At 45.7% G+C, this 27,774-nt stretch overlaps 1 protein-coding gene across 1 annotated transcript in view; it reads right to left on the minus strand.

The window, feature by feature from the left end:
• Positions 1 to 5,414: 5,414 nt before the first annotated feature.
• Positions 5,415 to 27,774, minus strand: part of vps37d (VPS37D subunit of ESCRT-I) — a 79,265-nt gene continuing 56,905 nt past the window's right edge. Inside the window, exons 3-4 of the mRNA XM_085964345.1 lie at positions 22,931 to 23,013; positions 5,415 to 8,283 (exon numbers count right to left, since the gene is read on the minus strand). Of these exons, the coding sequence (XP_085820471.1) occupies positions 7,783 to 8,283; positions 22,931 to 23,013 (584 nt within the window). The 3' untranslated portion in view covers positions 5,415 to 7,782. The remainder of the gene's footprint in view (positions 8,284 to 22,930; positions 23,014 to 27,774) is intronic.

Consider the following 27,774-nt stretch of genomic DNA (forward strand, 5'->3'; position numbering starts at 1 on the left):
ATAAGGAGCACCAGATGTGGCTATTCTGTGTATGTACAGATACATGTTACGTTATACCAAGTCGAGGGTGCAATGTGTGACACAGCATTTCAACTGTAACATTTCAAGGAAAATATGGTGGTGAACCGTCACACTGACGGAATTGTCACACAGAGTGATTCCTTCGATTGAAGTGTGGCTAGTGATGTTAGTGCCACTAACTGTTGAATTGATCATCAATACTAATATTTGAAAGAAGCAGGTGTGAGCAGCAGACCCCTCTGCCAATACAGGAGCACACTCTGGCTAAAGTTACCTCACATTCATGTGTAATTCCTTTGTCTGCTATTTTAACAGAGGATTTAACCTGTTTAGTTTAAATCGTTTTCATTAAGACAGCGGATATTAGATTTGTATATGATGCATTAATTCAAATAGTGTAATGTCAAGTGTCGTTATGTATAAACAGCGAACGTTACATCAGTGATTGACTAATTGACTATTGGAGCCCAATCCCATGAGTGTCACTTGTTGTGAATAAAAAGAACCTTCTGTCCTTCAGACAAAACTCACTTAATTTTAACAAGCAGTGAGAACAGTCATTGGGACCCAAAAGACCTGATAAACCACAGCAGCTGCACAAATTTTAGCAAAAGATCTTTTATTGGAATCATGATGTACAAAAGACTTTGAGCTCCTTCACTTTCATTCTAAAAAAAAGACATCCCAAAGGTGTTTCCACTGTGGCCTCACTCACTCCCAGCAGCACTGCAGGACGCCTGCCTGGCCCCTTCCATTGGCTCTCCTGCTCTCTTCACTCTGTGTGGAACTGTTCATTTGCTGTTGGTACAAGTGTGAGCAAATGGCTCTGGGGAGCTTGAACCTCTATTTTACCTTCATTGCCTCTGACTCCGAAACCTTTCATCGGATGATTGCCCATCTATTTGTCTGCATAGATACTCATCCTGAGAGACATTGGACTGCCAGACAACAGGGGAAAAGGGACAGCAGTAAAAATGAGGCAGGCAGAAGTGGGAATGGTGGAGGTTCGAGAAGGTTTTGGGTCAGATGAGGTTGCAAAGGTGTGGGGCAAACAGCACAGCAAGGGCATGGAACAAATGGGGCAGGAGGAACTGTGAGAAATGGGGCTACTGGGATCATGAGGGAGTGAGGCATATGACCTTCTGAAGGATTGAGGGGCATGAGGGAATGTGTGTGACAGGGCTGCAAGGGAATGGGGCAGAGGGGCCTGAAAGAGTGGGGCTGGTGGGGTTGCGGGATAGTAGGCCAAACAAGAATGAAAGACAAGGTTAGATAGACCAGAAGGGATTGGCGCAGACAGAATTGTGAAACAGAAATGGAGACTAAGCTAAACTACTGCGTTAGCACTGGATTAGGAAGAACATGGACAAAATTCTCTATTGTTTGAACAGCAAGTAAAAGAACTTACATTTATTTAGTGACTTTCACTCAAGGACATTTCAAAACACTTCACAGCCAATGAATTGCTTTGGAGTCATTGTTGTTATTTGGGCACATGTGGTAAGGAAGAAAGTCACTTTGAATTTCAGAGAAATCACTTCCACCGTAATCGTAATCCAATCTAACTGCTTAAACAGATTTAAGCAGTTAACATCACCATAGCAACCCTTGCAAATGACACTTGGATGTGTATGTTTACACACTACCCTAAGGAATGGCAATTATGCCAAGATCATTGAGGACACAGGGAGCTGGCAATGGCCCAACATGACTTTATAAGTCAATAATATAAAATGATTGGGCCTCTGAGGGAGAAATAAGAAGGATTATTTTTAATCAACATGTTCCAATTGGAGTGAAGGATTCCAGGAAATAAAAGCTTTGGGCATGAATTTCCTCAAGGCTTCTCCGCTTCACCACCATAACGGTTTTCGCACATAAGTTTCTGCCAAATTCACACCGAGGTTATGGCAGCAGAGTGGGAGAAGCCACGTGGAAATTCACTCGCTTTGTCTACATTAGGACCAGTGGCGGTGTCAATTCTCAGTTTCTGAATGGCAGGTGTCATGCAACATGTAGTTGATCTGAAATGTTGCCGTAAACCCACCCTCTGAAGCACACTCCTACCTTGTTCTCTTTTACAACATTTGTTATTCCTGGGGTTTCTGTGAGACTTTTGCTGAAACACTCCCAATCTGATGGCAAGCTTTTGCTGTGCATTAACAAACATACTTGACTTTAGAGCCTCATAGGAATATTGTTCTGTGCTAGTAAAGTGTGACAAAAACTAGATGAGAAAGCTAGTGAACAAAACCAAGAAAGCACAAGTGGAGCTTAAAGATCCAATATAGTGCTACTTGTGCCTTGACCTCCTCGTACTCAAGAATAATCAAGCAAAACTCCAGAATAGTCAACATCTTCACAGCTTCACCTTTCAACTTTAGCCTGCTGCCTCCCACACCCCACCCTCCTCCTCACAGGATGAAAAGGAACGATGTGTCCCACAGAGTATTTGAGGACCTCAATCTGCACCTATAGCCTCCACTCACTTTCCTAATCATATATCTATCCAACTTTGTTTTGAAAGAGTTAATTAACATATCAGCAGCTAATTGTGCAGAGAATCTGATCTGTGCATCTAACACTTGGGGGAAGAAAGTTTTATTTATTTAATAACTTTTTTTTATTGGATTCCCCAAAATGCTTTCTAAACTCCAGCTTTGCTTTAGTTCAGTGTTCACAGTTGAGTCAAGTATCCTGCTCACGTAGGCAACATTTCCGTCTGTTTCTTAGCATTTTAATGCTGTCTATTTGTCAAAGTTGGCTCAGTGTTAGCACTCTCGCTTCTGAGTCAGGAGGTTGTGGGTTTAATTTCCACTTCAAAGACTTAAGCACAGAATCTAGGCTGATACTTTCAGAGATACCGTCTTTCAGATGAGACTTTAAACTGAGGCCCTGACTGTCCTCTCAGGGGGTTGTGAAAGACCCTATGGCACTATTTCGAAGAAGAGCAGGGGAATTCTCCCAGTGTACTTGCCAATATTTATCCCACAACCAACATCACTAAAACAAAACATTATCTGGTGATTATCCTATTGCTGTTTATAGGACCTCGCTGTATGCAAATTGGCTTCCACGTCTCCCTACATTACAACAGTGACAACATTTCAAAAGTAGCTGTAAAGCATTTTGGAATGTCTTGAGGTCATGAAAGGTACTATATAAATCCAAGCCCTTTATTTACCAATGATTTTTTTTCTCCAGTGATAAGTCGAGCTCTTTGAGTTTCTTTCCTCTGAAACCTATCCATCCCATTAATGTCTCATCGTAGAGAGTATCCAAATCTGCAAATGTTGCCCCTCCCCTGATCTGTACAACTTTAGAATTAAATACCCTGGAACTGTACTCTGGTATTTGATTCATTTTATTGATAACAGCCTCAAATTGACTGAACACTTTCAATGAATGGCCAATAATCACTCAAAATCCTTTTCTGCTCCACCTTTGCTGAAGGCCACCCTTTCATGATGAACGCACTGGGATACATTTTCAGCACTTCCAGCTTCGTGCCCCAGTAACACTTTCAGGAATTTGGGGCAAGCTTCCCCATGATTGCCCGTCCTTTAAAATGAATGGACAGAAAATTAGGGAGTGCATGTCCAAAATCCCAATATATGCTCCCACCATGCAAAGCCGGGCATCAGGAATGCTGAAGACGAAAGTTTACCCCACTGTTTTCTATTTCTATGTGCATTCATTTATAGTTATCTGTATTTAAAACTATCTGCCATTCCTTCACCCATGAAGTCAGCAGCAGGGAAATGGGATTAGAGTGAAGAGCGAGCAATAGTCTGTACTGGTTTCCTTTGCGAGGGTAGGCAAACCACTGGACAGGAGCTATCCGGCCAATATCATTGATTTGGAGTTTTAGAAGATGTTTGATAATGTGAGACATTGAAAGATGAAATGAATAACAAATTACCTGTTTGATTCAAAACTAACTGAACAATTCTTCTGTTTAATTGATCGTAATCTCTCCGAAGGCTGTTTATTTCCCTGATACTTATCACATAGCTTGGTGTCATCAGCAAGTTTTAGAAAATTATTATATAAGGGAAACCCTCTCCTATAACTCTATCAAGAATATTACAATCAAAAAGCACCAAAACAGACCGTCACAGAGCTCTGCTACTACTCCCAGACTAGTCACCCCCAAAAACTAAGCTTCTTCCATTTCTCACTACCTTTAGTTTCCTACTGCCAATCCATTCTTCAATCCAGAGACTGATTTCCTATTCATTCCATGAGTCTGTTTTTAATAGTTTCATACTACCACCTTCTGAAAATCCACATCCATTATATTCCCTGATAGCTCAGTCCAATAGTTACCTCCTCAAAGAATTCCAGAAGATTAGTGAGCCGTGACCTACTGCTTCTAAATTCATGCTGACTGCTTCCTTTAGCCTCTGTTCTCTTTAGTTGAGCAGTGAAAGCATCCCATGTAATATCCTCAAACATTTACCCATTATATGTTAGACGAGCTTGCCTGTAAGTTTTAGGTTTATCACTCTTAAATGCCAACTTTGCTCTGTTGGTAGCACTCTTGTCTTTGAGTCAGAAGGTTGTTGGTTCAAGACCCACCCCAGAACCTGAACACACAATCTAGCTTAACACTTCAGTACAGTACTGAGGGAGTGCTACATTGGCAGAGGTGCTGTCTTTCAGTTGAGATGTTAAACTGAGTCCCTGTCTGCCTGCTCAAGTGGGAATAAAATATTCCACGAGGAAGAGCAGGGGAGTTCTCACAATATTGTGGCCAATGTTGCTTCCTAAAATTGACATGACGAAAATGCATTATCTGGTTATTTATCTCATTTGCTGTCTGAGGAAGTTTGCTGTGTATAAATTGGCTGCTGCAATTGTGCACTATCAGGAGGGGAGACCGCACTGGAGGAGATTGCAGAGGCAGATTGGAGTGAGGTTGTGAAGGAATTTATAGACAAGGATGAGGATTTTGAAAACAATGCATTGAGGTCCTGTTCCATGGGTGCCAGCAGCCCTTCAGTATCTCGCTCAAGAGGCCAGTCTTCAAATGTGAGTGTAATCAGTGAGTTAGCACCATATTTGCCGATGGGGAGGTATTACTGACATTTAAACACATTCACTTTCCAGCCGGACTCACTGCATAGGATCTCTGGCTGATTTTCCTTACTTGTGCCAGGTGTACAGAAGCCAGTACCGGAAACGTTACTGTTAGCCCGGCTAAGATTAACTCAGCGCAACGTAAGGGACTGAACCTGGGGACCTTCCTTGTCTGTATGCCTTAATACTGCACTAGGTGCTACAGAGCTGTGGGGCAGCTACATATGTATATGTCATTTCTCAAATTGTTCAATAATTTCCATCTCTGTGCAGAAGCTGCTGTAAAGCCAATACAGGTTTGAAACAGGCAGTAAGCTTGAATTATGGTTTTAGCGCCTTAATTTTATTCAGATTTGTATGAACGAACAGATTCTCCGTGGCGTTGCTCGCCAGTAGTCTCAGGTCGGGAGCACAGCTGATTAAATATTCAAATCCAGGTCATTGGGGCCACTTGTAAGCTGTTGAATTAATTCACAGGGCAGTTATAACTGCTTGTAAATTTCAGGCTGAAGGTCAGTGACTTGCCATTTTTTAGATAGTTTTGAATCTGTAGCAAAGTGTGACACTTTGAAATGTGACAGCTGGTGTGTAACAGATACACTCTAGATGCAAGACTTTACCTTGGGTCATTACAGGTCAGGAGGCAGATTAGTTCCCCTGTTTTGTTTGTTGGTCAATTGAGGATCCAGTATTAATTGCAATACAAGAACTTATAAAAGTAGATGAGGTGCAGCTTTTTTAAAAGGCATATGTATGGGACAGGGTCTGCCCTTGTATGTGCACACCTGAGAGGGGTTCTCATGTGTGCACGTGAGACAGGTCCACTTGCATATGCAAAAATGTAAATTGGGCCCACTAATGCATTTGTAAATGTAAGGGCCTAAAAATTCGGTTGCTTTGCGCCTCCTGGGGTACAAAGCAACTAGCACTCGGGCGCGGCGCCGCCGTCAACGCCTCCCGCGAAATTTAGCAGGTGGTTAGTGGCGGTGGTAACCATTAGCGCCCCGTGGCGCTGTGCCGCCAGCGATGACGTCATCACCGTGCTCAGCGCCCCGGCTTCGATCTTCAGTAGCGCCCCCTGACTTACCGCCAGACGCTATGTCTGACGGGGTCAGGGGGGGCCTACCTGCGGCCGGGGTGGCGCTAATTAAAGGGAAGGTGCCGGTCGGCCATTTTTGATGCTGGCCGCCTGCCAACACCTGCCCCCTCTGCCGTCCCCGGCCTCCTCTGAAGCCCCCCCCCCCCCACCCCCTGTGGAGTGCCGGCTGCGCTCCATGAGCCCGGCACTTCGCTCGAGTGCCAGGCTCTTTTGTCGGCACTCCGATCCCTGGTGGCCCAGCTGCACAAGGCCTCTCCCCTTTAAGAAGGGGAGGAAGGCCTGTAGTACCGCGGCACATAGCGCCGCAATATTCACTCGCAGCACCCCAAGAGGGAGGCGGGGCACTTCTAGTAGCACCCGCTTCCCTGCTGGGGCGCTACCGATGAATTTCGGCCACAGGGGCACTAATTTTTTCAGGGTGCTAAAAGTAGTGCCCCGGCGAAGTTAGCGCCCAAAAGGGGCGCGACTCAATTTTTCCCCCAAGATGTTTCTTTTCATGCAGGCACACCATTTTTATTAATGCAGCAGTTATAAAATGAACATTTACTGACCAGCTTTCGTTCCTGAGAATGATCAGGTGGCCACTCCCCAAACCAGACTGGTCGGTTCAAAGACAAGTAGCCACCCATTGGCAGGTACCGTGGGGAAATCCCTATCAAATTGATTTCCAGAGATTGGGTGAAAGAGCTGGGCCTGTCCATTATGCTCTGACTGCCAGAGGCAGATTTTTAAGCAAATACTGTATTGTTTCATTTCAGGATGGCTTTGAGAGTCTGCATGAGCTCCAGCTGTTATCTGGATCAGTTCGATGATGGGATGTGCCAGACTCAACCAGAACTGAGCCAGACCAAACTGAACGGAAGGAAAGCAATACTGATATGATCGGATCTGAGGGATATTGTCCAGTTTCTTTGTGTTAACCTATACTCATCTGCCATCTGTAGGAACTCATACCATTGGCCAAGTTTAGGTCAATTGGACTTCCTTCTTTTTAGGGCTGCTCATCTCTAGCTTATTGACTACATCAGAAAGCAGATCAATAACAAATTAAAAAAATCACCAAGTCTCTCAGATACCCATTCAATCTCTTTCATGGCTTATATAATCAAGGTCAGTAGCTGTGGTCTTCATGGGATATGACAGATTTGTAGAGTAAGATCCCCCCCCCCCCCAAAAAGCCAAAATATTGGAAAATCCCATGTAGTAAAAAGGGAATTTGACTTATTCAGCCATGGCGAATCTTGCTTATATTCAATAATGTTACCCAGATAGTGAGAGATGTTGTTCCTACAGCCAGTCGTTTTCACTCGTGTTGCTAAAGCAGGCATGAGGTCTCCACCTTCTGTTTTGATAACCATACTGGTTTGGCTACTGAGCAACCTGGAGAGCCCAACTTGAAAATCCGTTTTGTCCCCAAACAAATGTTTTCCATTTAATTGTTCATTCCATTTTCTCTTTCCATTCCTGCTACATTGTTTCAGATGTGGTTTTGCCCTACGATGTATCATTCCGTCCTTCCCCACCAGCGGTTCTGTGTTTGATTTGCACAGAGCAGCTTTCTGGAAAGGCCAGGTGTACTTCTATCGGTAGGGTGGCTGTTTCTGCACCGGGTACGCCCGCTGAATCTTAAATGGCCTTGGAGTCCATATTGGGAGCTGTCCCAGCATGCGCAGGCCTGAGCGCAGGCCCTGGGGCGTGAATGGAGTGTTAGGCCGTGAAACCGCAGGCTGGCGCTCACGTGGGTTGAGGGGAGGCAGGTTCTTGCTCTGAGGAAGAGGTGAAGGCGCAGAGAATGGACTCGCGGCCTCGGAGGTTACGACGATGTTGGGTGTGAAGCCGTAGCGCAGGTTCAGTACGTGGCCTGTGGGTCCATTTTGTGGGCCACGAGGGACGTTGTGTGAAGCCACTCGCTGTTCCGGCCTCTGCTGTACCACCTGCTGCTTCTTTCTGTCCTTTTTAATCAGGTCTTGGAGCTTCTCCACTTGCGTTTTTCTCAAGTGGCAAAGTTTTCTTGTCCTGTGGAACCTCTCCAGGAAGCTCTCCAGTGACACCTTCCCAGCCAGGAATGTGTCAGTGATTTCCTACGAAGAAAGACAATCTTATTATATACTTTGATCCGGGAGCAGAAACATTGGTAAGACAGGGCCCGAAAATGCATAGACCTGCTCTGCTGGACAAAGTGAGGCAGAGTTGGTGTCGGCGACCTCTGCTCCTGAGCCTGTTCAAGTATCTGGGGGGCAGGGAGAGGTCAACTCATTATAATATTGTACCCTAATTTTTGCAGTACAACCGGGGTATAACTGGACTTAACTGCAACACGACAGATGTCTTAGCAAATCTAGCCTGAGGACATGGAAATAAAAGCTCAGGATTGGCACTGCAATGCCAATAAACCGATTGCATGCACCAACTCGAAATGCCGCAACTGAGTTGAGTTGCAGTGGAAGTGCTCCTTCTGCTGTTGCTGTGGTTTCTGATGTTGTCGTTTATAGCAGTGATGAAGTTGCTTCCTACTTATTGCCACTGGGGTGCAGCCAGATTGTGACTTGTGCACGTGTAAATACAACTGCAGAGAATGAAGAGAAACAAACGGAGAGCCACAGGTTGTCTCTGCCTGCGGTTTTGAACCATTCTCTCTGCACTATGACAATAAGCCGTCTGTAAGTCTTTCAGAGCTACAGATACATTGGTGGGTGAAATAACACAAAGATTTTTTGGAAAAGGCCCAGAAACTACTGATGAAGAAACTCTTAACCATTAAATGTTTGATGAATTGTTTTGTGCCAATCCCCAGATCTTTTCCTCCCACCATGTTTTCTCTTCCTCTCCTGACTCATGTTGTGGTATCATTCTCTGGGTGCAGTTATCCTTCTGGTATCTGTGAATGGACAGAAATGTTCAAAGATTATCAAATAGGGGGACACTACAGCAATGGGGTAATATCACAGCCATTTCCAATCAAGCCCTCACCTGATGCCCACAAATAAGTACTTTCCAAAATGGGTCACTGGACAGTAATATGGAGCAGGAACCTAGACTGCTCATTTCTCCTTCCCAGCTGAAAGAAATGATAGATCGCTCACTGCCACCCGAACTGAGACTAGCTAAATTATCACAGACCAAGGGCTGAGCCATAACCAGACACCCATAGTGAGCAGAAACCAAAACCTATAGCAAATGGGACACCTAACCCTCCCACAATCAGTCACCAAATCCTACAGCAACTAGACATTTCACTCTACAGCAATGAGATGCTCAACCCTACAGCAATCAGACACCAAACCCCACAGCAATCAGACACCCAACCCCAGAGCAATCAGACAGCCAACCCCACAGCAATCTGACACCAAACCCCACAGCAATCAGACACCCAACCCCAGAGCAATCTGACACCAAACCCCACAGCAATCAGACACCCAACCCCACAGCAATCAGACAGCCAACCCCACAGCAATCAGACACCCAACCCCACAGCAATCAGACACCCAACCCCACAGCAATCAGACACCAAACCCCACAGCAATCAGACACCCAACCCCACAGCAATCAGACACCCAACCCCACAGCAATCAGACAGCCAACCCCACAGCAATCAGACACCCAACCCCAGAGCAATCAGACACCAAACCCCACAGCAATCAGACACCCAATCCCACAGCAATCAGACACCCAACCCCAGAGCAATCTGACACCAAACCCCACAGCAATCAGACACCCAATCCCACAGCAATCAGACACCCAACCCCACAGCAATCAGACACCCAACCCCACAGCAATCAGACACCCAACCCCAGAGCAATCAGACACCAAACCCCAGAGCAATCAGACACCAAACCCCACAGCAATCAGACACCCAACCCCACAGCAATCAGACAGCCAACCCCACAGCAATCAGACACCCAACCCCACAGCAATCAGACACCCAACCCCACAGCAATCAGACACCAAACCCCACAGCAATCAGACACCCAACCCCACAGCAATCAGACACCCAACCCCACAGCAATCAGACACCCAACCCCACAGCAATCAGACAGCCAACCCCACAGCAATCAGACACCCAACCCCAGAGCAATCAGACACCAAACCCCACAGCAATCAGACACCCAATCCCACAGCAATCAGACACCCAACCCCAGAGCAATCTGACACCAAACCCCACAGCAATCAGACACCCAATCCCACAGCAATCAGACACCCAACCCCACAGCAATCAGACACCCAACCCCACAGCAATCAGACACCCAACCCCAGAGCAATCAGACACCAAACCCCAGAGCAATCAGACACCAAACCCCACAGCAATCAGACACCCAATCCCACAGCAATCTGACACCAAACCCCAGAGCAATCAGACACCAAACCCCAGAGCAATCAGACACCCAACCCCACAGCAATCAGACACCCAACCCCAGAGCAATCTGACACCAAATCCCACAGCAATCAGACACCCAACCCCACAGCAATCAGACACCAAACCCCACAGCAATCAGACACCCAACCCCAGAGCAATCAGACACCAAACCCCACAGCAATCTGACACCAAACCCCACAGCAATCAGACACCCAACCCCACAGCAATCTGACACCAAACCCCACAGCAATCAGACAGCCAACCCCACAGCAATCAGACACCCAACCCCAGAGCAATCAGACACCAAACCCCACAGCAATCAGACACCCAATTCCACAGCAATCAGACACCAAACCCCACAGCAATCAGACAGCCAACCCCACAGCAATCAGACACCCAACCCCACAGCAATCAGACACCCAACCCCACAGCAATCAGACACCAAACCCCACAGCAATCAGACACCCAACCCCACAGCAATCAGACAGCCAACCCCACAGCAATCAGACACCCAACCCCACAGCAATCAGACACCCAACCCCACAGCAATCAGACACCCAACCCCACAGCAATCAGACACCCAACCCCAGAGCAATCAGACACCCAACCCCAGAGCAATCAGACACCCAACCCCACAGCAATCAGACACCCAACCCCACAGCAATCAGACACCCAACCCCAGAGCAATCAGACACCCAACCCCAGAGCAATCTGACACCAAACCCCACAGCAATCAGACAGCCAACCCCACAGCAATCAGACACCCAACCCCACAGCAATCAGACACCCAACCCCACAGCAATCAGACACCCAACCCCAGAGCAATCTGACACCAAACCCCACAGCAATCAGACAGCCAACCCCACAGCAATCAGACACCCAACCCCACAGCAATCAGACACCCAACCCCACAGCAATCAGACACCAAACCCCACAGCAATCAGACACCCAACCCCAGAGCAATCAGACACCCAACCCCACAGCAATCAGACACCCAACCCCACAGCAATCAGACACCAAACCCCACAGCAATCACACACCCAACCCCACAGCAATCACACACCCAACCCCACAGCAATCAGACACCCAACCCCACAGCAATCAGACACCCAACCCCACAGCAATCAGACACCCAACCCCACAGCAATCAGACACCCAACCCCACAGCAATCAGACACCCAACCCCACAGCAATCAGACACCCAACCCCACAGCAATCAGACACCCAACCCCAGAGCAATCAGACACCAAACCCCACAGCAATCACACACCCAACCCAACAGCAATCAGATGCCAACCCCACAGCACTCAGGCGCCAAGCCTTATACCTAACCCTACAGCCATAAGTCACCAAGCCCTACAACAACTGGACACCAAACTCAATAGCAATCAGATACCCAATCCTACAGTGGAAGAGTACCAACTAAGGGGCGGGCAGGAATGAGTACCAACACATATCCATAATAGCTTGCAAGCCTCTGCAATAAATGAAGGAAAATCCTCCAAATCTTTGCCACAATCAGTGTACACAAGTGATATAATGTTGGGTATACCTGCACCTTAAATTTTGGCAAGGCTGTGTCCTACTGCACTCTCAGTTTAACTACATGTCATAGAACTAGATTCAGGGCTGTCTGTGAGGCGTCAGGTTTATTTGGACAGTGTCAGTATTTTGAAGCTGTTGTTCAGCTTTTGCTGGTTTTCCTGGTTGGCCTGTATGGTAGATTTCCTGCTCACCCATTTACACAATGAATGGCGGAGACAGAAATAATTTTCTTTAATAGCAAAGAAAATATAACCAAAGGGAGGTGTAACTCAGACCAGAAAAAATTGTTTTAAACAGATTTCCAACTGCAGCACAAACAGCTAGCTCATGATTCGGTGTAGCGAGCAGGGGGGAGGGGAATCTCTTCCTGTATGAAATATGGTGCAAGTAACAAATTGAGACAGGTACAAATTGTACACGAATGCGCGGCAGCCAGGAAACTTGTGTAATATCTGGTGCAAAACAGCACTCGTAAAGGATGGGGATTAGGTGGACCACAGCTTCCTGAGGTAGCAAAGCATGGTCTGAATCCTGCCCAACTCTGTCCTCTGCAAGGTATTAGAAGCTTTAGTTTGTATAATGAGACTGAAATAGTGCCGTTTTTTGCAAACATTTATTTTAGAAAACAGTCTCCAAGACGTTGCAGATTGTAGCTGGTCTGTTGAAAAGTGAATATGAAGGGTGTTTACTTATTCCATTCTTCGATTCATCAGTGCCTCAATTTTCATCTTCAGTGTGGAGCTTCATCGACCTTAATTTCCGAAAGGTGATCCCGGCAGATGATGCTCTACATGGGAACGCTGAAGATGAACGTCTAGGCCTAGATTTCCTCATGTATCAGGGGACTACTATTCTGCAGCGGGGCTTAGTATAAGCGATGACTGCCATTTGCTGTGGCATGGGCTCTTGCTTCTAGTTAGGCCTGCCAGAGGGAGGCATTGAGCACCTGTCAATCAGGAGGGAGCGGTAATCAACACACAAGCTAACTTGGGCTGATCTTGTGGGAGTTCTAACATTGGGCTGCACTGTACTAATAAGAAAAAATAATAATGAGGATGGTCATCACTGCTTAGCGCAGCTCTATAAACTTCAACAATTGGAAGGAAATGCTTGAAAACTTCTTTTGGCACACATTAAATTTCAGGTATTTGATATGAATCTTGTGAATTTGAAGCAAGCCACACTTTTGCTTACCGAACTTTCACAATATATAAATAATTAGACGGCATGTCGGACTATTAATAAGTCCTCTGTTTGTCTAGGGTGGGAAGACTGAGGCAACTAGAAGAACATGGCAGTGGTGAAGGCCTAGGACAGAGTGGGGACAAGTGCAACTCTAGACCCAGCAATGATGGACCCTACAATAGTGCAGCCCTGTCACTGTGTGACTAACTGCCGCCAACAATAAATTGCATTTGCATAGTGTCTTTAATGTAGAAAATACCCCAAAGGTGCTTTCCTGAGGGGTAAGGGAAAATTGGACATCAAGCCAAAGAAAGCGATATTATGAAGGGGCATGGTCAAAGGGGTGGACTTGAAAGAGAGTCTTTGGAATCAAAAACACAGTTTCTAAATTTGCAGATGATGCCAAATTGGGATAGTCAATACTGAGGAGAGCTGCAACAAATTACAGGAGGACATTAATAAACTTGCAGAATGGACATATAATTGGCAAATGAAGTTCAACACAGATAAATGTGAGGTATTACATTTTGGTAGGAAGAATAGGGAGGTCACTTATCACTTGGAGGGTGCGAGTCTAGGTGGGGTAGAGGAACAAAGGGATCTCGGAGTACAAATATACAAATCACTAAAAGTTGCGCCACAGGTTAGCAAGGCCATAAAAAAAGCAAACCAAGCACTCGGGTTTATTTCTAGAGGGATAGAATTGAAAAGTAGGGAAGTTATGCTAAACCTGTATCGAACCTTGGTTAGACTACGCTTAGAGTACTGCGTACAGTTCTGGTCGCCATATTATAAAAAGGATATAGAGACACTGGAGAAGTTCCAGAGAAGATTTACAAGGATGATACCAGAAATGCGAGGGTATACCTATCAGGAAAGTATGAACAGGCTGGGTCTCTTTTCTCTTGAAAAAAGAAGGCTGAGGGGTGACCTAATAGAGGTCTTTAAAATTATGAAGGGTTTTAATAGAGTGGATACAGAGAGAGTGTTTCCACTTGTGGGGACGAGCATAAGTTGAGGCCATCAATATAAGATAGTCCCCAAGACATCCAATAGGGAATTCAGAAGAAACTTCTTTACCCAAAGAGTGGTGAGAATGTGGAACTCGCTACCACAGGGAGTGGTTGAAGCGAATAGTATAGATGCATTTAAGGGGAGTCTGGACAAACTTATGAGGGAGAAGGGAATAGAGGGTTATGCTGATAGATTTAGATGAGGAAAGACGGGAGGAGGCTCGAGTGGAGCATAAACGCCGGAATGGACTGGTTGGACTGTTTCTGTGCCTATCCTATGTAATCCTATGTAGTCTTAAAGTAGGAAAGAGAGGTAGAGAAGCAGATGGGTTTAGGGAGCAAATTGCAAGACACGGGGCCTGAAGGCACGGTCGTCAATGGTGGGGTGAAGAGAGGGGGTTGCACAAGAGGCATGAGCCAGAGGACTGGGGGGAGGGCTGGATTGCAGGGTTGGAGGAAGATACAGAGATAGAGGGGGCGAGGCCATGAAGGGATTTGAAAAAGAAAGACATTTACATTTAAGGTGTTGGGGGACTGGGAGTCGATGTAGGCCTGAAAGGACAGGGGTGACGGGCTAGAGGAATTTGTGGCTCATCCAAGATTGTATGTCGGACATGCAGTCTGACAACACAGAGGCAGTGGAGGGGTTGGAGTGGTAGAGCTGGATATCATCAATGTACATGTTGAAGCTGACCATATATCTGTGGATGATTTCACCAAGAATCAGCATGTAGATGAAGATGAGGAAGGTGCCAATAATGGATCCTTGCAGCATTCCCGAGGTAATGTTTGTAGGAGTGGGAAGAGAAGCCATTGCTAGAGATGATTTGGCTAGATTGGATAGTAAGAGTGAAACTAAGTGAGGTCTGACCCACCAAGTTGGACAATGGAAGAGAGGCATTGGAAGAGATTGATGTGGTCAACGTTGTCAAAGGCTGCAGAGAGGGCCAGTAAGATGAGGAAGGATAATACACCATGGTCAGTCACAATGAATACCCCTCATGACTTTAGTTAAGGCAATTTTAAAGCTGTGGGAGGGATTCAAGCATGGAGTGGCAGGAAAGATGTTACAAATCTGAATGGTGACAATACGTTCAAGGACTCAGTAGGAAAGGAAGGTTAGAGATGGAACAGTAGTTTGCAAAGACATAAGGATTGAGGCAGGGCCGTTTTTTTTTTTTTTTTTTTTTTTTTTTGAGGAGAGGGGCGATGACAGTGGTTTTTAAAGGGAGGGGTGACAGTGCCAGAGCAGACGGAACATTTATAACATCAGCATTGGGGACAGGAAGAGAAGTTGGGTGGTCAGTAGTTCAGTGGGAAGGCAGTTGAGGGAGCAGGAGGTGGATCTCAGGGATGAGTTGAACTTGGAGAGAGCACGGGGATAGATGGGAGAGAAACTACGGAGCATGAGAAAGAGAGAGATGGGCTAGGGTAGGAGTGTTCCGGTTGGGGGCTGGGAGGTGAGGTTTGGTGGATCTTGCTGACAAAGAAATCCATGAACTCCTTGCACTTGTTATTTGACATGAGGATGGAGGAGCAGGGGTATAAGCAGGCAGCTGGTCATGGGAAAAAGAAGCTGGGGGTTATCTTTGCTTCGCAGGAGTCTTGTCACTGTGAGACTGACCCACAAAAATACACCCCTGCCACAGTGTGATCCTATAATAGTGAAACTGTTAACCTGCCAGCGATGTATTCTGTTTCCCCCCTCAAACACTTATGGAACCTTTGATTCCTTCAAGATGTGGGCATCATGAATACTCCATTGAAAATAAGCATTAACTTGCATAACCTTTTGTTGGTGGTTTCAAACCATCTGAATGTTCAGGGAGTAGAAAGCCTTTCCTTTCATAATGAGGAGGGCACTTCGACAAGTAGTGGCAGTTAATAGCGTCGAGTACTTGGGGACCACATGATGGGTTAAATTGGTCCGCCTCTCTGGCTAGGTACCACTGTTACACTTGATATATGCTGCCATTTGGTGGACGAGGACATCTCTTACTTCAGGGATACAGCTGTGAACGGCATACTGGCCGATCCAAGTGATGTCTCCTGTTGTTGCCTGGTATTACTCAGTCGTGTAGAAGTTTAGCACTGAGAATGCTGTCCAGATGCAGCTCTTTGGTGGCAGGTCTAGTTCACAGGTCTGAGATTGCATCCCTGTTGAGGTGCAACCCCCTTAACACTGTCTCTTGCTGAGGTCCGCGTAGTGGCAAACTGTCAGTATTCACACTGCAGTGGGCATTAACGAGTCCTGAAAGTCCACCGCCCCACATGTGGGTTCCTACTGTTGCTGCTTCTCCTCCAACGTATCTGGCAGCCTTCCTCCTTTAATCAATCTCTCCTGCTCTGCTCACTATTCAAACTCTTCTGGCTCCCTCCAGGGCTTTAGCCCCAGCTTTAAATGGGAGAAATTAGTGTGGTGTGAAATTGAAGTAAGTCCTGTTAATTTCTGCTTATCAAGCAAAAGAAAAAGCACCAGCGTTGGGTCTTGAGTTAATGTAAGGTGGAAATCTTTACTCAGAAACTGATGGGAATGTTGAACCAGCTACCACATGGAGTGGTTGAGGTGAATAGCATAGATGCATTTAAGAGTAAGCTAGATAAGTACATGAGGGAGAAAGGAATAGAAGGTTATATTGATAGAATGAGATGAAGTAAGGTGGGAGGAGGCTCGTGTGGAACATAAACACCAGTTGGACCGAATGGCCTATTTCTGTGCTGTAAATTCGATGTCAAATATTTAACATTTAAATCCCAGGAGTAAACGTAGGAGTGTCGGCAGAAGTAAACACCCGCTAAATTAAGGAAACTCACAAAGTTACTTCCCTTAACATGCAATTTGTCCAGCCATCAGCTCGAAAGCCAATTAGTTTTATCGACATTGAATTAGTAGGTTCAGGAAACATCTCAAACCACTTTCTACAATCAGTTCCTTATTATATGCTTTCTAATCTCCCACTGCAGCGAGTAGACTGGGTTAAGAAACAAAATAAAAGTCACCAGGAAAGGAACACGAACTGGAAAACGTCTAATGATAATGTAAATAAGGTGACGAGCGGGACATCTGCCAACGTGACTACATAAGTTAGTTATTTACATTTTTATTGCTCAGACTTAATCCTTAGCTTATTGAGGACCACAAAATCCCAAAACTTTACAGCACAGAAGGAGGCAATTCCATTTATTGCACCTGTGCCATCTTTCTGAAAGACCTATCCACCAAATCCCATTCCCCTTCCCCATACCTTTTAAAGATGTTCTTATTTAAAAATGCATCCACTTCCCTTTTAAAAACCATGATGAATTCTGCTTCCACCATTGTTTATGGGAGAGCATCCCACATCCTAACAAACCGCAGCTTAAAAATATTTATCCCAACATTTCTCTGCATTCTTTTGGTGATTTGTGCCCTTTAGTTACTGACTCGCCAACCAGTGGAAATAGTTTTCTCCTATTTACCCGACTGAAACCCCTCACATAGAAACACAGAAACATATTTTGAACACCGCCAGCAGGTCTCTTAACTTTCTCTGTTCTAATGGAGAGGCCTGGTTAATATTTGCTCATAACTAAAGCCGATCATCTTAGTGAATCTCTGCTTCACCATCTTCATGGCTGAAATCCTTCCTAAAGTAAGGTGCCCAAAACTAGACACAACGTCCTAACTGCAGCCTTACCAGGGAGATTTCAGTCAACCTCAACTGACTTTTCAATAAAAATTTCAGCTGAGGCCATGAGCCTGAATTAAAACACTAATATTACAGTAATAAAAATATTGAAAAGTCTGGAATAGCTACATTAATGTAATACTAATCCTAAACTACAAAAACAGACACTTGAACTCAGTTTTACATAAATATAAAAAACGGTTATGAAAACTTGTGGTCATATTCTCTCTTCTGTTTCGATGATTTAGTTTTATGTTCATTGGGCTTCATTTCTGTTTAATCATACTTACTTTATCTATTCTAATGTTTTTTCTTTGAAAGAATAAGTTTAAAGTTCTTCTACTTTCTGTGTTTTCCTCTAATTCCTGATTCTCTCTACCCAAGGTGTAACATTTAAGAAAGTCGCCTCTGATTGGTGGAAAACCAACAGCAAAGGAAGGTCTCTCAGCCAATCAAGGTTACAAAGTCTGGTTGACACTATGACGACACCAATCACTGCTGGGCTTTCTTCAACATAGACCTGCTTCCACTGGGCAGGTTCAACAGCAACAGCAGCCCAATTGTGCCCAAGCAAGAAAATAGCTTGGGAGGGCACCAAGGATTATACTTTTCATTAGATTCATGAGATTAATAACTATGGATGAGGAGAAATAAATAAAGCAAGTTTATACAAGTGTCAGTTTGGCAGCCTTTGAGTTAGAAGGTTGTGCACAAGGCCCCAATCCAGGATTAGAGCATATCATCTTGGCCGGTACTGATGGAGTGCTGTGTTGTCAGAGAAAGAATTAACTTGCATTTATATAGTGCCGTTCACATCCTCACGACATCCCAAAATGCTTTATAGCTAATATGATGTAGGTAAAAGTAGTAGCCAATTTGCACACAGCAAGATCCCTCAAAAAACAAGGGGCCGTATTTTCCGATCGGAGGCTTCCTGCGTGCGGAAGCCTCCGATCTGGAAAAAATCTACGCACTTCCCTGAGGGCTCCCGAGGTGCGTATAGTTCCACTCCTGGGCCTCTCCAACTTGAAATGTGCAGGGCCCACGTATCCCAGGGGCGCAGGCGGTTCGCAAGCGTCCCTGTGATCACGTGGGCCATGGGGAGCCAGTCAAAGAAGGGAATCTCCCTTCATACACTTAACAGATAGACCTGTCAAATATATGAATGGAGATCACCCCAAAAACACTTCAAGACATTAAATACATTTTTAAAAAACATCACATTTTTAAAATTAGTTGAAATTACAATTAAATATTTTAAACAAAAATTTAATTTTTTGAAAAAAATAATTAAAGTTGTTTACAGGGCTAAAAATAAACTTAACTTTTTAAAAGTATTTTTAAATGATAAATGACTGAATTTTTAAAAAACTTTTTTCAAATCTTATGCTGGTAAAAGCAGGCCTTATGCAAGCTTTTACCAGGTGTAAGATTTCTAAGGGTTTTCTGCGGGTGGAGGTTCTCCAGAAAGCGGAACTCTCCCCCCGCAGAGGCCCTTCTCCAGGGCAGACGTCCGATCTGTGAAGAGCATTCTTGACAGATCGGAAATGCCGGTTTTCAGCACATGCGCTGTGCATACCTGAAACTGGCATTTCTGATGTCCCTACGGGTGTGTACACAGCGCGTACCCACCCGTAGGCATCGGAATATCCGGGCCAATGATTGGAATGCCCAGATAATCAGTTTTTAGTGGTTTTAGTTGGGAGATAAATATTGACCAGAGCTCCTCTCTTGTTCTTCAAATAGCACCATGGGATCTATCCCATCCACCTTAATAGCAAATTGGAACCTCAGTTATCATCTCATCCAAAAGACAGCCCCTCCAACAGGCATTGAAGTATATTTTACATCCACCTGTGGGGGCATGTAGAGCCTTGGTTTAACATCTCATGTATCTCCATCAACACCATACTGAGGTGTCAACCTAGCTGATGTGATTAAGTCCTGCAGTGAACCCACCTTCTGACTTAGAGGCAATAGTGCTGGGACTGAGTCAAGTTTGACAGAGGTGCTATTATTTGGATGATTGTTAAACTAAGGCCCTGCTCAGTGTTAAACTCCTTCTTCTTCTTAGGCAGTCCCTCGGAACCGAGGATGACTTGCTTCCACGTTAAAAATGAGTTCTCAGGTGACCGATGAGTCCAATGCAGGACCTGTTAAACTAAGGCCCTGTTCAGCAGCTGTTAAAGATTCCAAGGCACTGTTTGAAAGCAGGGAGTTCTCCTGGAGTCCCAACCAACACTAATAAAACACACAAATTAACTGGTCATTGTATGGGTCACTTCTATGTGCAAAATAGCTGCCACATTCACTAACATCATGACTGCATGAGTAGAGCACTGTGAGTTATAATAAGGCATTACATGGTAGAAGTTCTTCGATATCACCGTTAAACTTACATTGGTGTGTGTGTGTTGGGTGAGGGCAGGACCATAAGACAAAACTCTCAATACTACCTCCTCAGCCTCCAGCTTCATGCTCTCTCATATCCACTCAGCTCATTTAATTATTTTCGACGGGCTTCAGATGTCTTTCCTTTTGTACGGCTCAGTACATAAATATTCAACATGCTCTCTCACCCAGAGCAGGTGAGATTTACGACTCCTCCACGCACCAGCTGTCCTGAATACTCCTGGGATTCCTAGTTCACCTCGCATCAAGTCACCACAGTCCATAGTCTTTTATTGAGCAGATTGCATGTTTTCTTTTAAATTTAAAGCACATGGAGCAACAAATGTCCAGTTTTCCAAATTTGTAACCTCTTTTTTGATGTGATTTTTCTTTTCAAATCAGGTTTGCAGGGTCCGCGGTAAAATATTAAAACTGGGCTGGTTGGTGTGAGCTGTCACCATGTTGTAAAACCATCAGGGCCTCAAGAAGTTCAGAGCCACCAGTAGGGAGTGGAGCAGACTCGGGGAGTAAAAGGCTGAGTTTGTGAAACTAAAACTGGCTACAGCTGCTTACTGACATAAGGAAATCTGGAATAGGTGAAGGATATGACCAGGCTCCCAGTCGAGAGCCAGGGCCTAGTCTTGCAGGCACAGAACATTCATGCAGTTCTTTTAGATTCAGAGCTAGGGATAGGGTGTGAGTTGAAGAGACAGCAAAAAAAAATTAATAAAATATATTATTTCAGATATAGGAACTAGGGTTAAAACTAATAATAAATACAGAGTATAATGCAGTCCAAATATTGTAAAAAAAAAGCCTGATAATTAATAATCAGAGACACTCCAGCAAAATAGAAACAGAGAAATGATCCATTTAATACGTTACACTTTAACTAAGGGATGTGTCAAAATATAAAGAAAACAAAAGGAAAAATGTAACATTAATTCTGAGCAATAATGAGCCAGAGGCACCGCAACCAAATCTGCAGCAACTTAAAGAGTTGGCAACGAGGTGGGAGCTAGGTGAGCCTGTAATAGAGAGGGGGCAGAGACAGAGAGTGAGTGAGTGACTGCATTGTAATAAAGGCACCCCTGATACCAACTGAATGTTGATGACACACAATTGTTGAAATAATTTGCTTTTAAAAAGTTTTTTTTCCTCTTGCGCGGCTGTTTCCTAGCCCTACCCCAGGCCCGCCAAGTATCGGACTTGGCAAAAGACAAGCTTCTCATTAAAAGCCAATTTGCTAGGACCAAAGCATTGCACATGAATTACTTTGAAGTGGAGCAAGCCCTTTAGCTTAGTGGTAGCATTGCTGCCTCTGAGTCAGACAGTATGGGGTTCAAACCTTGCTCTAGACAGTCCTGGCGAGTGGAGACCAGAGCTGTGCTTCTAAATTTTGGGTTAACATCCATTGGGATGTGTGCAGGCACTTTAACCCCCCACCACCACCAATGTTCCCTCTAATTGTTTTTCCCCCTTTAAGTTTGCTGTGCCATGCACCGTATCTCTTCCAAAGGCAGCAGCTGGTGAGCAGCCTGCGCGGGACCTTGTGATCGGTGCACAGGCCACACACCTTAGGGGGAACATTGCTGCGTCCCCCTCCTCCCCCCGCCCCATGAAAGGAGTGTGTTTGCGTTGCGGCCTGTAAGACTGTTAGTCACTGGCAAATCCATCCACTACTTCACACTATTCTTCAAGGGGAGAGTGTGAAGATATGAAAACAACTTTGAAGTGCATGCCTTATGTTATTTATGTACATAAAGGCAGCAGCCGTTTTTCACACAGGAATGAGATAAATGCCCAATTATTGGTTTGAGGTGAAAATATCCTCCTCCTCTGTGAATGGCATCATAAACGGTTAACGTACAACTGGTAAGGTAGTCAGGGACTCAGTTTAATATCTCACCCAGCAAAGCAGCACTGCCTGAAGTAACAGCCTAGATGATGTGCTCAGATCCTAGACTGGGGCTTGAACCCCGCGGCCTTTCCCACCAGATGCAGGAGTGCATCTAATGGAGCAGCAGAAATATCAAAATAACATAAAGGTGTGAACCCGTTTGATTGAGAGGTGTGAAAAACAAATGAAGCACATTCCCGGCCAAAACTCTTAAAGCTAAGGATTTCGGTCTCAGGTGTGCATAATTTGTTTACTTCACAACTCTCAATCAGATGGGCTAATAATAAAGGAATGCAACCCAACTTGAATATTATTGCAGGGGGTCTGTATACTGACGGAGAAATCTGTGCTCCTCTCCTCCAGTAATAACCTGGGTTCAGCCTCTTTTAGTGTCTCTTTAATATTCTGTTTACGAGCCAAAGTTGGCCCCTTTTCCTTACATACTAGGGGCTTTTAGCATTTGGACTTGTGTAAACCATAACAATGCATTAAACTCATTAGAAGTGCATAAATAAAAGTACAAAATTTGCAAATGAAGGGCTATTTGATTGTAACTGTAACTGCACATCATAAAATAAGGTGTCGCTGATTTTCAAGTTTGCTGGTTGTGAGGTAGGGTTACGATCTATCAGAAAGGGGCCTGCAGGGGTTTTATTTTTGCCGAGGCCTCACCTCAGATTCCTCTTCAGTTCTGACTGTCTCTCTCTGCAGGAGCTCCAACGCAGACTTGGGGCTGTGTCTTTCCAGGTAGGCAGCTGTGGAGACAGAAACCAGGCCCAGTCACGTCAGTAGATCGCAGCGGCACGCAGGATAAGTAGCAGATGCTCCATCTCCTGTCATTACCCAAAGGAAAATCACCTAGTGTCCCCTTGACACATTCCACCAGAGTGCTGTAAGCTCCTACTGACGGGCTTGGTGGTTAGTGAGAACATTTACAATTTCACACTGTGGCACTTTCTCCTCTTACAGTCAACATTTGAAAAGTAGGCAATCAACACACTGTGTCACAGCATGACGAGGCACAGATGACCCCACCCCTCCACCCCACCAGACGATCCTCCACTCTGTCATTTCTCCATCTTAGTCACGTGGGGTCATTTAACAGTCACCGATAAGAATTGAGGGCGGTCGGGGTGGGGTGGGAGGGATGTGCTGAGTGGCGACAGGCATCTATCCAGAGGGAGCTGGGAGATAAACTGGCAGGAGGATTGTACATCGGTAGTTTCACAGCAGCATCAGTGGAGGCTTGAGCCATCCAGTCACTGTTCCACCCATCAGCACGGGAAGCTGCTGGCCAGTTAATCCAATTTCACCCACTCTATCATAGACTCCATCCAGCACAATTGATCTCCTGAGGAAGAGTTCTGCAACATTTTTCTCTAAATCAAGCAAAGGTCTGGAAGATCTATATAACTTCACATCTTATGTCATTCATCCTTAACAGGTAGCCTACCAAAACAGGAGCCCAAGTGAGTATTACAATAGTCTGGATCGTTCAGCCTTTCTTCCCCAATGTGCATGCTCAGAGAATTAGTGCAATAAAAACATAGAAACATAGAAGATAGGAGTAGGAGTAGGCCATTTGGCCCCTCGAGCCTGTTTCGCCATTTAATGAGATCATGGCTGATCATCCAAATTCAGTACCCTGTCCCTGCTTTCTCCCCATATCCCTTTAGCCTTAAGAAATATATCTTAACTCCTTCTTGAATATATTTAATGAATTGGCCTCAACTGCCTTCTGTGGTAGAGAATTCCACAGGTTCACCACTCTCTGGGTGAAGAAATTCCTCATCTCTGTCCTAAATGGCTTACCCCTTATCCTTAGACTGTGATCCCTGGTTCTGGACTCCCCCGCCATTGGGAACACCCTTGCTGCATCTAGTCTGTCCAGTCCTGTTAGAATTTTATAAGTTTCAATGAGATCCCCTCTCATTCTTCTAAACTCTAGCGAATATAAGCCTAATCGATCCAATCTCTCCTCATACGTCATTCCTGCCATCCCAGGTATCAGTCTGGTGAATCTTCGCTGCACTCCCTCCATGGCAAGAACATCCTTCCTCAGATAAGGCGACCAAAACGGCACACAATACTCAAGGTGTGGTCTCACAAGAAGGTTGTTGCTTTTATTTTGTTCCATTCATTGATCTTGACCAAAACTGGCATTCTAAATGGAGCAGCGTAAAGTGCTGTTGAGCACTGGGCACCGCGACTCAGCTGTTTAAAGTGCTGGTGAATGCAGTACAGGCATTGAGTCACCCTCAGGATCTATTACAGTGAGCCCAGCTAAGGACAATAAGCAGCCCATCAGTAATGCCGTTACCCATTCATGTGGTAGATGGTGCAGATTAACAATGTCACAACTGAGTCACACTGTCTAACAACACTGAGGCACTGCCACTGAAGTGATCAGTACAATCACAATAATGTTGTATTAGATAACTTTGATCATTAAAAGAAAAAAAGAACTTGGGGGGGGGGGGGGGAAATTCTGTTGGTTGCGCCACCCGTTAGCGCCTTAAGAGGGCGCTAAGTGGGGCTCAAACCAACTAGCACCCGGGCGCGGCACTACCCACGCCTCCCGCAAAATTCAGCGGGAGGTTAGTGGTGGCGCCAACCGGTATTGCTGCGCCGCTGACGATGATGTCATTGGTGTGCACAGCGCCCCGCTTACACCCCGGCCGCGATCTTCGGGAGTGTCCCGATTTACCGCCGGACGCTATGGCCGACAGGGTCAGGGTGGCGTACCTGCAGCCGGGGAGGTGCAATTTAAAGGCGAGATGCGGGGAGGCCATTTCTGTTGCTGGCCGCCTGCCAGCACCTGCCTAGCCTACATCCCCGGCCTCCTGAACTCCCCCGTGGAGTGCCGGCTGCGCTCCAAGAGCCCGGCACTTCTCTTGAGTGCCGGGCTCTTTTGCCTGCACTCCCGATCCCCGGGGGCCCAGCTGGGCCCCAGATCGCGCTGCACAAGGCCCCTCCCCTTTAAGAGGGGGAGGAAGGCCTGCAATACCGCGGCGCAACGTGCCGCAGCGTGTGGCGCTGTGGCACGTAGCGCCACGATATTCACTCGCAGCGCCACAAGAGGAATGCGGGGCGCTTCCAGTAGCGCCCCGCTTCCCTCTTGGGGCGCAACCACTCAATCTCCGGCACGGGGGCGCTAATTTTTCCGGGGCGCTAAAGTTAGCGCCTCAATTGGGGCGCTACTCAATTTTTAGCCCCTTGTCTTTATATAGTACCTCTTCACACCCTCAAATGTACCAAAATGCCTCAAAATGAATGAATTGCTTTTGAAGTACAGCCTCTGTTGTTATATAGGCAAATGTTACAGTCAATGTGCACACAGCAAAGCCCCACCAATAAATTATTATACAAATCGATTATTACAACAGGATTCCACTGTTCTGAGTTACATTAACAGAAACAGAGTATAGGCCTAAAGAGATTGTATTGTTGCTCTATAAGGCACTGGTCAGACTCTATCTGGAGTATTGTGCAGGTCTGGGCAACTAATCATAGGAAGGATATTATTGCCCTTGCGAGGGGACAGAGTAATTCCGGGTACCAGGAATTTAACGTATGAGGAAACTTTAAAGGAAATTAGGCTTATTTTCTTTGGAAAAGAGACTTCAATGTGATCCAATCAGAATTTGAGACTATGAAGAGGATTGACAAATTTGATCCGGGCAAATTATTTAAATGACGAATGGGCCAAATCCCAAAGGACATAAGGCTCAAAATAAGGACGTTTAGAAGGAAGATCAGGCACACCTTCACCCAAAGGTTTAATAGAGTTATGAAATTGGTATGGCCGGCTGCACCATTCACTCCTCCAATCAGATAACTCCTCACTGCCTGCTCCCTCCACTCCTCCAATCAGATAACTCCACAATTCCCGCTCTCTCCACTCCTCCAATCAGATAACTCCTCACTCCCAGCTCTCTCCACTCCTCCAATCAGATAATTCCTCACTCCCAGCTCCCTCCACTCCTCCAATCAGATAACTCCTCACTGCCTGCTCCCTCCACTCCTCCGATCAGATAACCCCCTCACTCCCTGCTCCCTCCACTCCTCCAATCCGATAACCCCTCACTCCCTGCTCCCTCCACTCCTCCAATCCGATAACCCCTCACTCCCTGCTCCCTCCACTCCTCCAATCAGATAACTCCGCACTCCCTGTTCCCTCCACTCCTCCAATCAGATAACTCCGCACTCCCAGTTCCCTCCACTCCTCCAATCAGATAACTCCTTACTCCCTGCTCCCTCCACTCCTCCAATCAGATAACTCCTTACTCCCTGCTCCCTCCACTCCTCCAATCAGATAACTCCTCACTGCCTGCTCCCTCCACTCCTCCAATCAGATAACTCCTCACTGCCTGCTCCCTCCATTCTTCCGATCAGTTAACTTCTCACTGCCTTGGCTCAGTGACAGTATTCTCACAGCTGACTCAGAAAATCATGGGTTCAAGCTGCACTCCAGGATATAAGCACATAATCTAGGCTGACACTTCAATGTGGCATCGAGGGAGTTCTGCACTGTCTTTCGGATGAAACGTTAAAACAAGGTTCCTGTTCCCCCTCAGGTGGATGTAAAAAATCCCTTCATAAGAACATAAGAAATAGGAGCAGGAGTAGGCCAATCGGCCCCTCGAGCCTGCTCCGCCATTCAATAAGATCATGGCTGATCTGATCCTAACCGCCAATCTACTATCACAGAACCATCTCCTGAATCTAACAGAATTAGACACACGAAATAGGAGCAGGATCAGGCTACACGGCCCCTGGGCCTGCTCCGCTACCCACAGGGCCATGACCGATCCGAACCTAGACTCACGTCCAAATTCCTGCCCGCTCCCCGTAACCCTTAATTCCCTTTACTTCTAGGAAACTGTCTATTTCTGTTTTAAATTTATGTAATGATGTAGCTTCGACAGCTTTTTGGGGCAGCATATTCCATGGACCTACCACCCTCTGAGTGAAGTAGTTCCTCCTCATCTCAGTTTTGAAAGAGCAGCCCCTTATTCTAAGACTATGCCCCCTAGTTCTAGTTTCACCCATCATCGGGAACATCCTCCCCGCATCCACCCGATCCAACCCCTTCACAATCTTATATGTTTCAATAAGATCGCCTCTCATTCTTCTGAACTCCAATGAGTAGAGTCCCAATCTACTCAACCTCTCCTCATATGTCCATCCCCTCATCCCCGGGATTAACCGAGTGAACCTTCTTTGTACTGACTCGAGAGCAAGTATGTCCTTTCTTAAGTATGGACACCAAAACTGTACGCAGTATTCCAGGTGCGGTCTCACCAATGCCTTGTACAACTGAAGCAATACCTCCCTATTTTTATATTCTATCCCCCTAGCAATGAAAGCCAACATTCCATTGGCCTTCTTAATCACTTGCTGCACCTGCATACTAACCTTTTGAGTTTCGTGCACCAGGACCCCCAGATCCCTTTGTACTTCAGTACTTTCCAGTTTCTTGCCATTAAGATAATAACTTGCTCTACGATTTTCCT

This window comes from Somniosus microcephalus, chromosome 22, assembly GCF_052327205.1.
Source record: "Somniosus microcephalus isolate GS21.2 chromosome 22, FLI_Smic_1.0, whole genome shotgun sequence".
NCBI classification, from domain to species: Eukaryota; Metazoa; Chordata; class Chondrichthyes; order Squaliformes; family Somniosidae; genus Somniosus; species Somniosus microcephalus.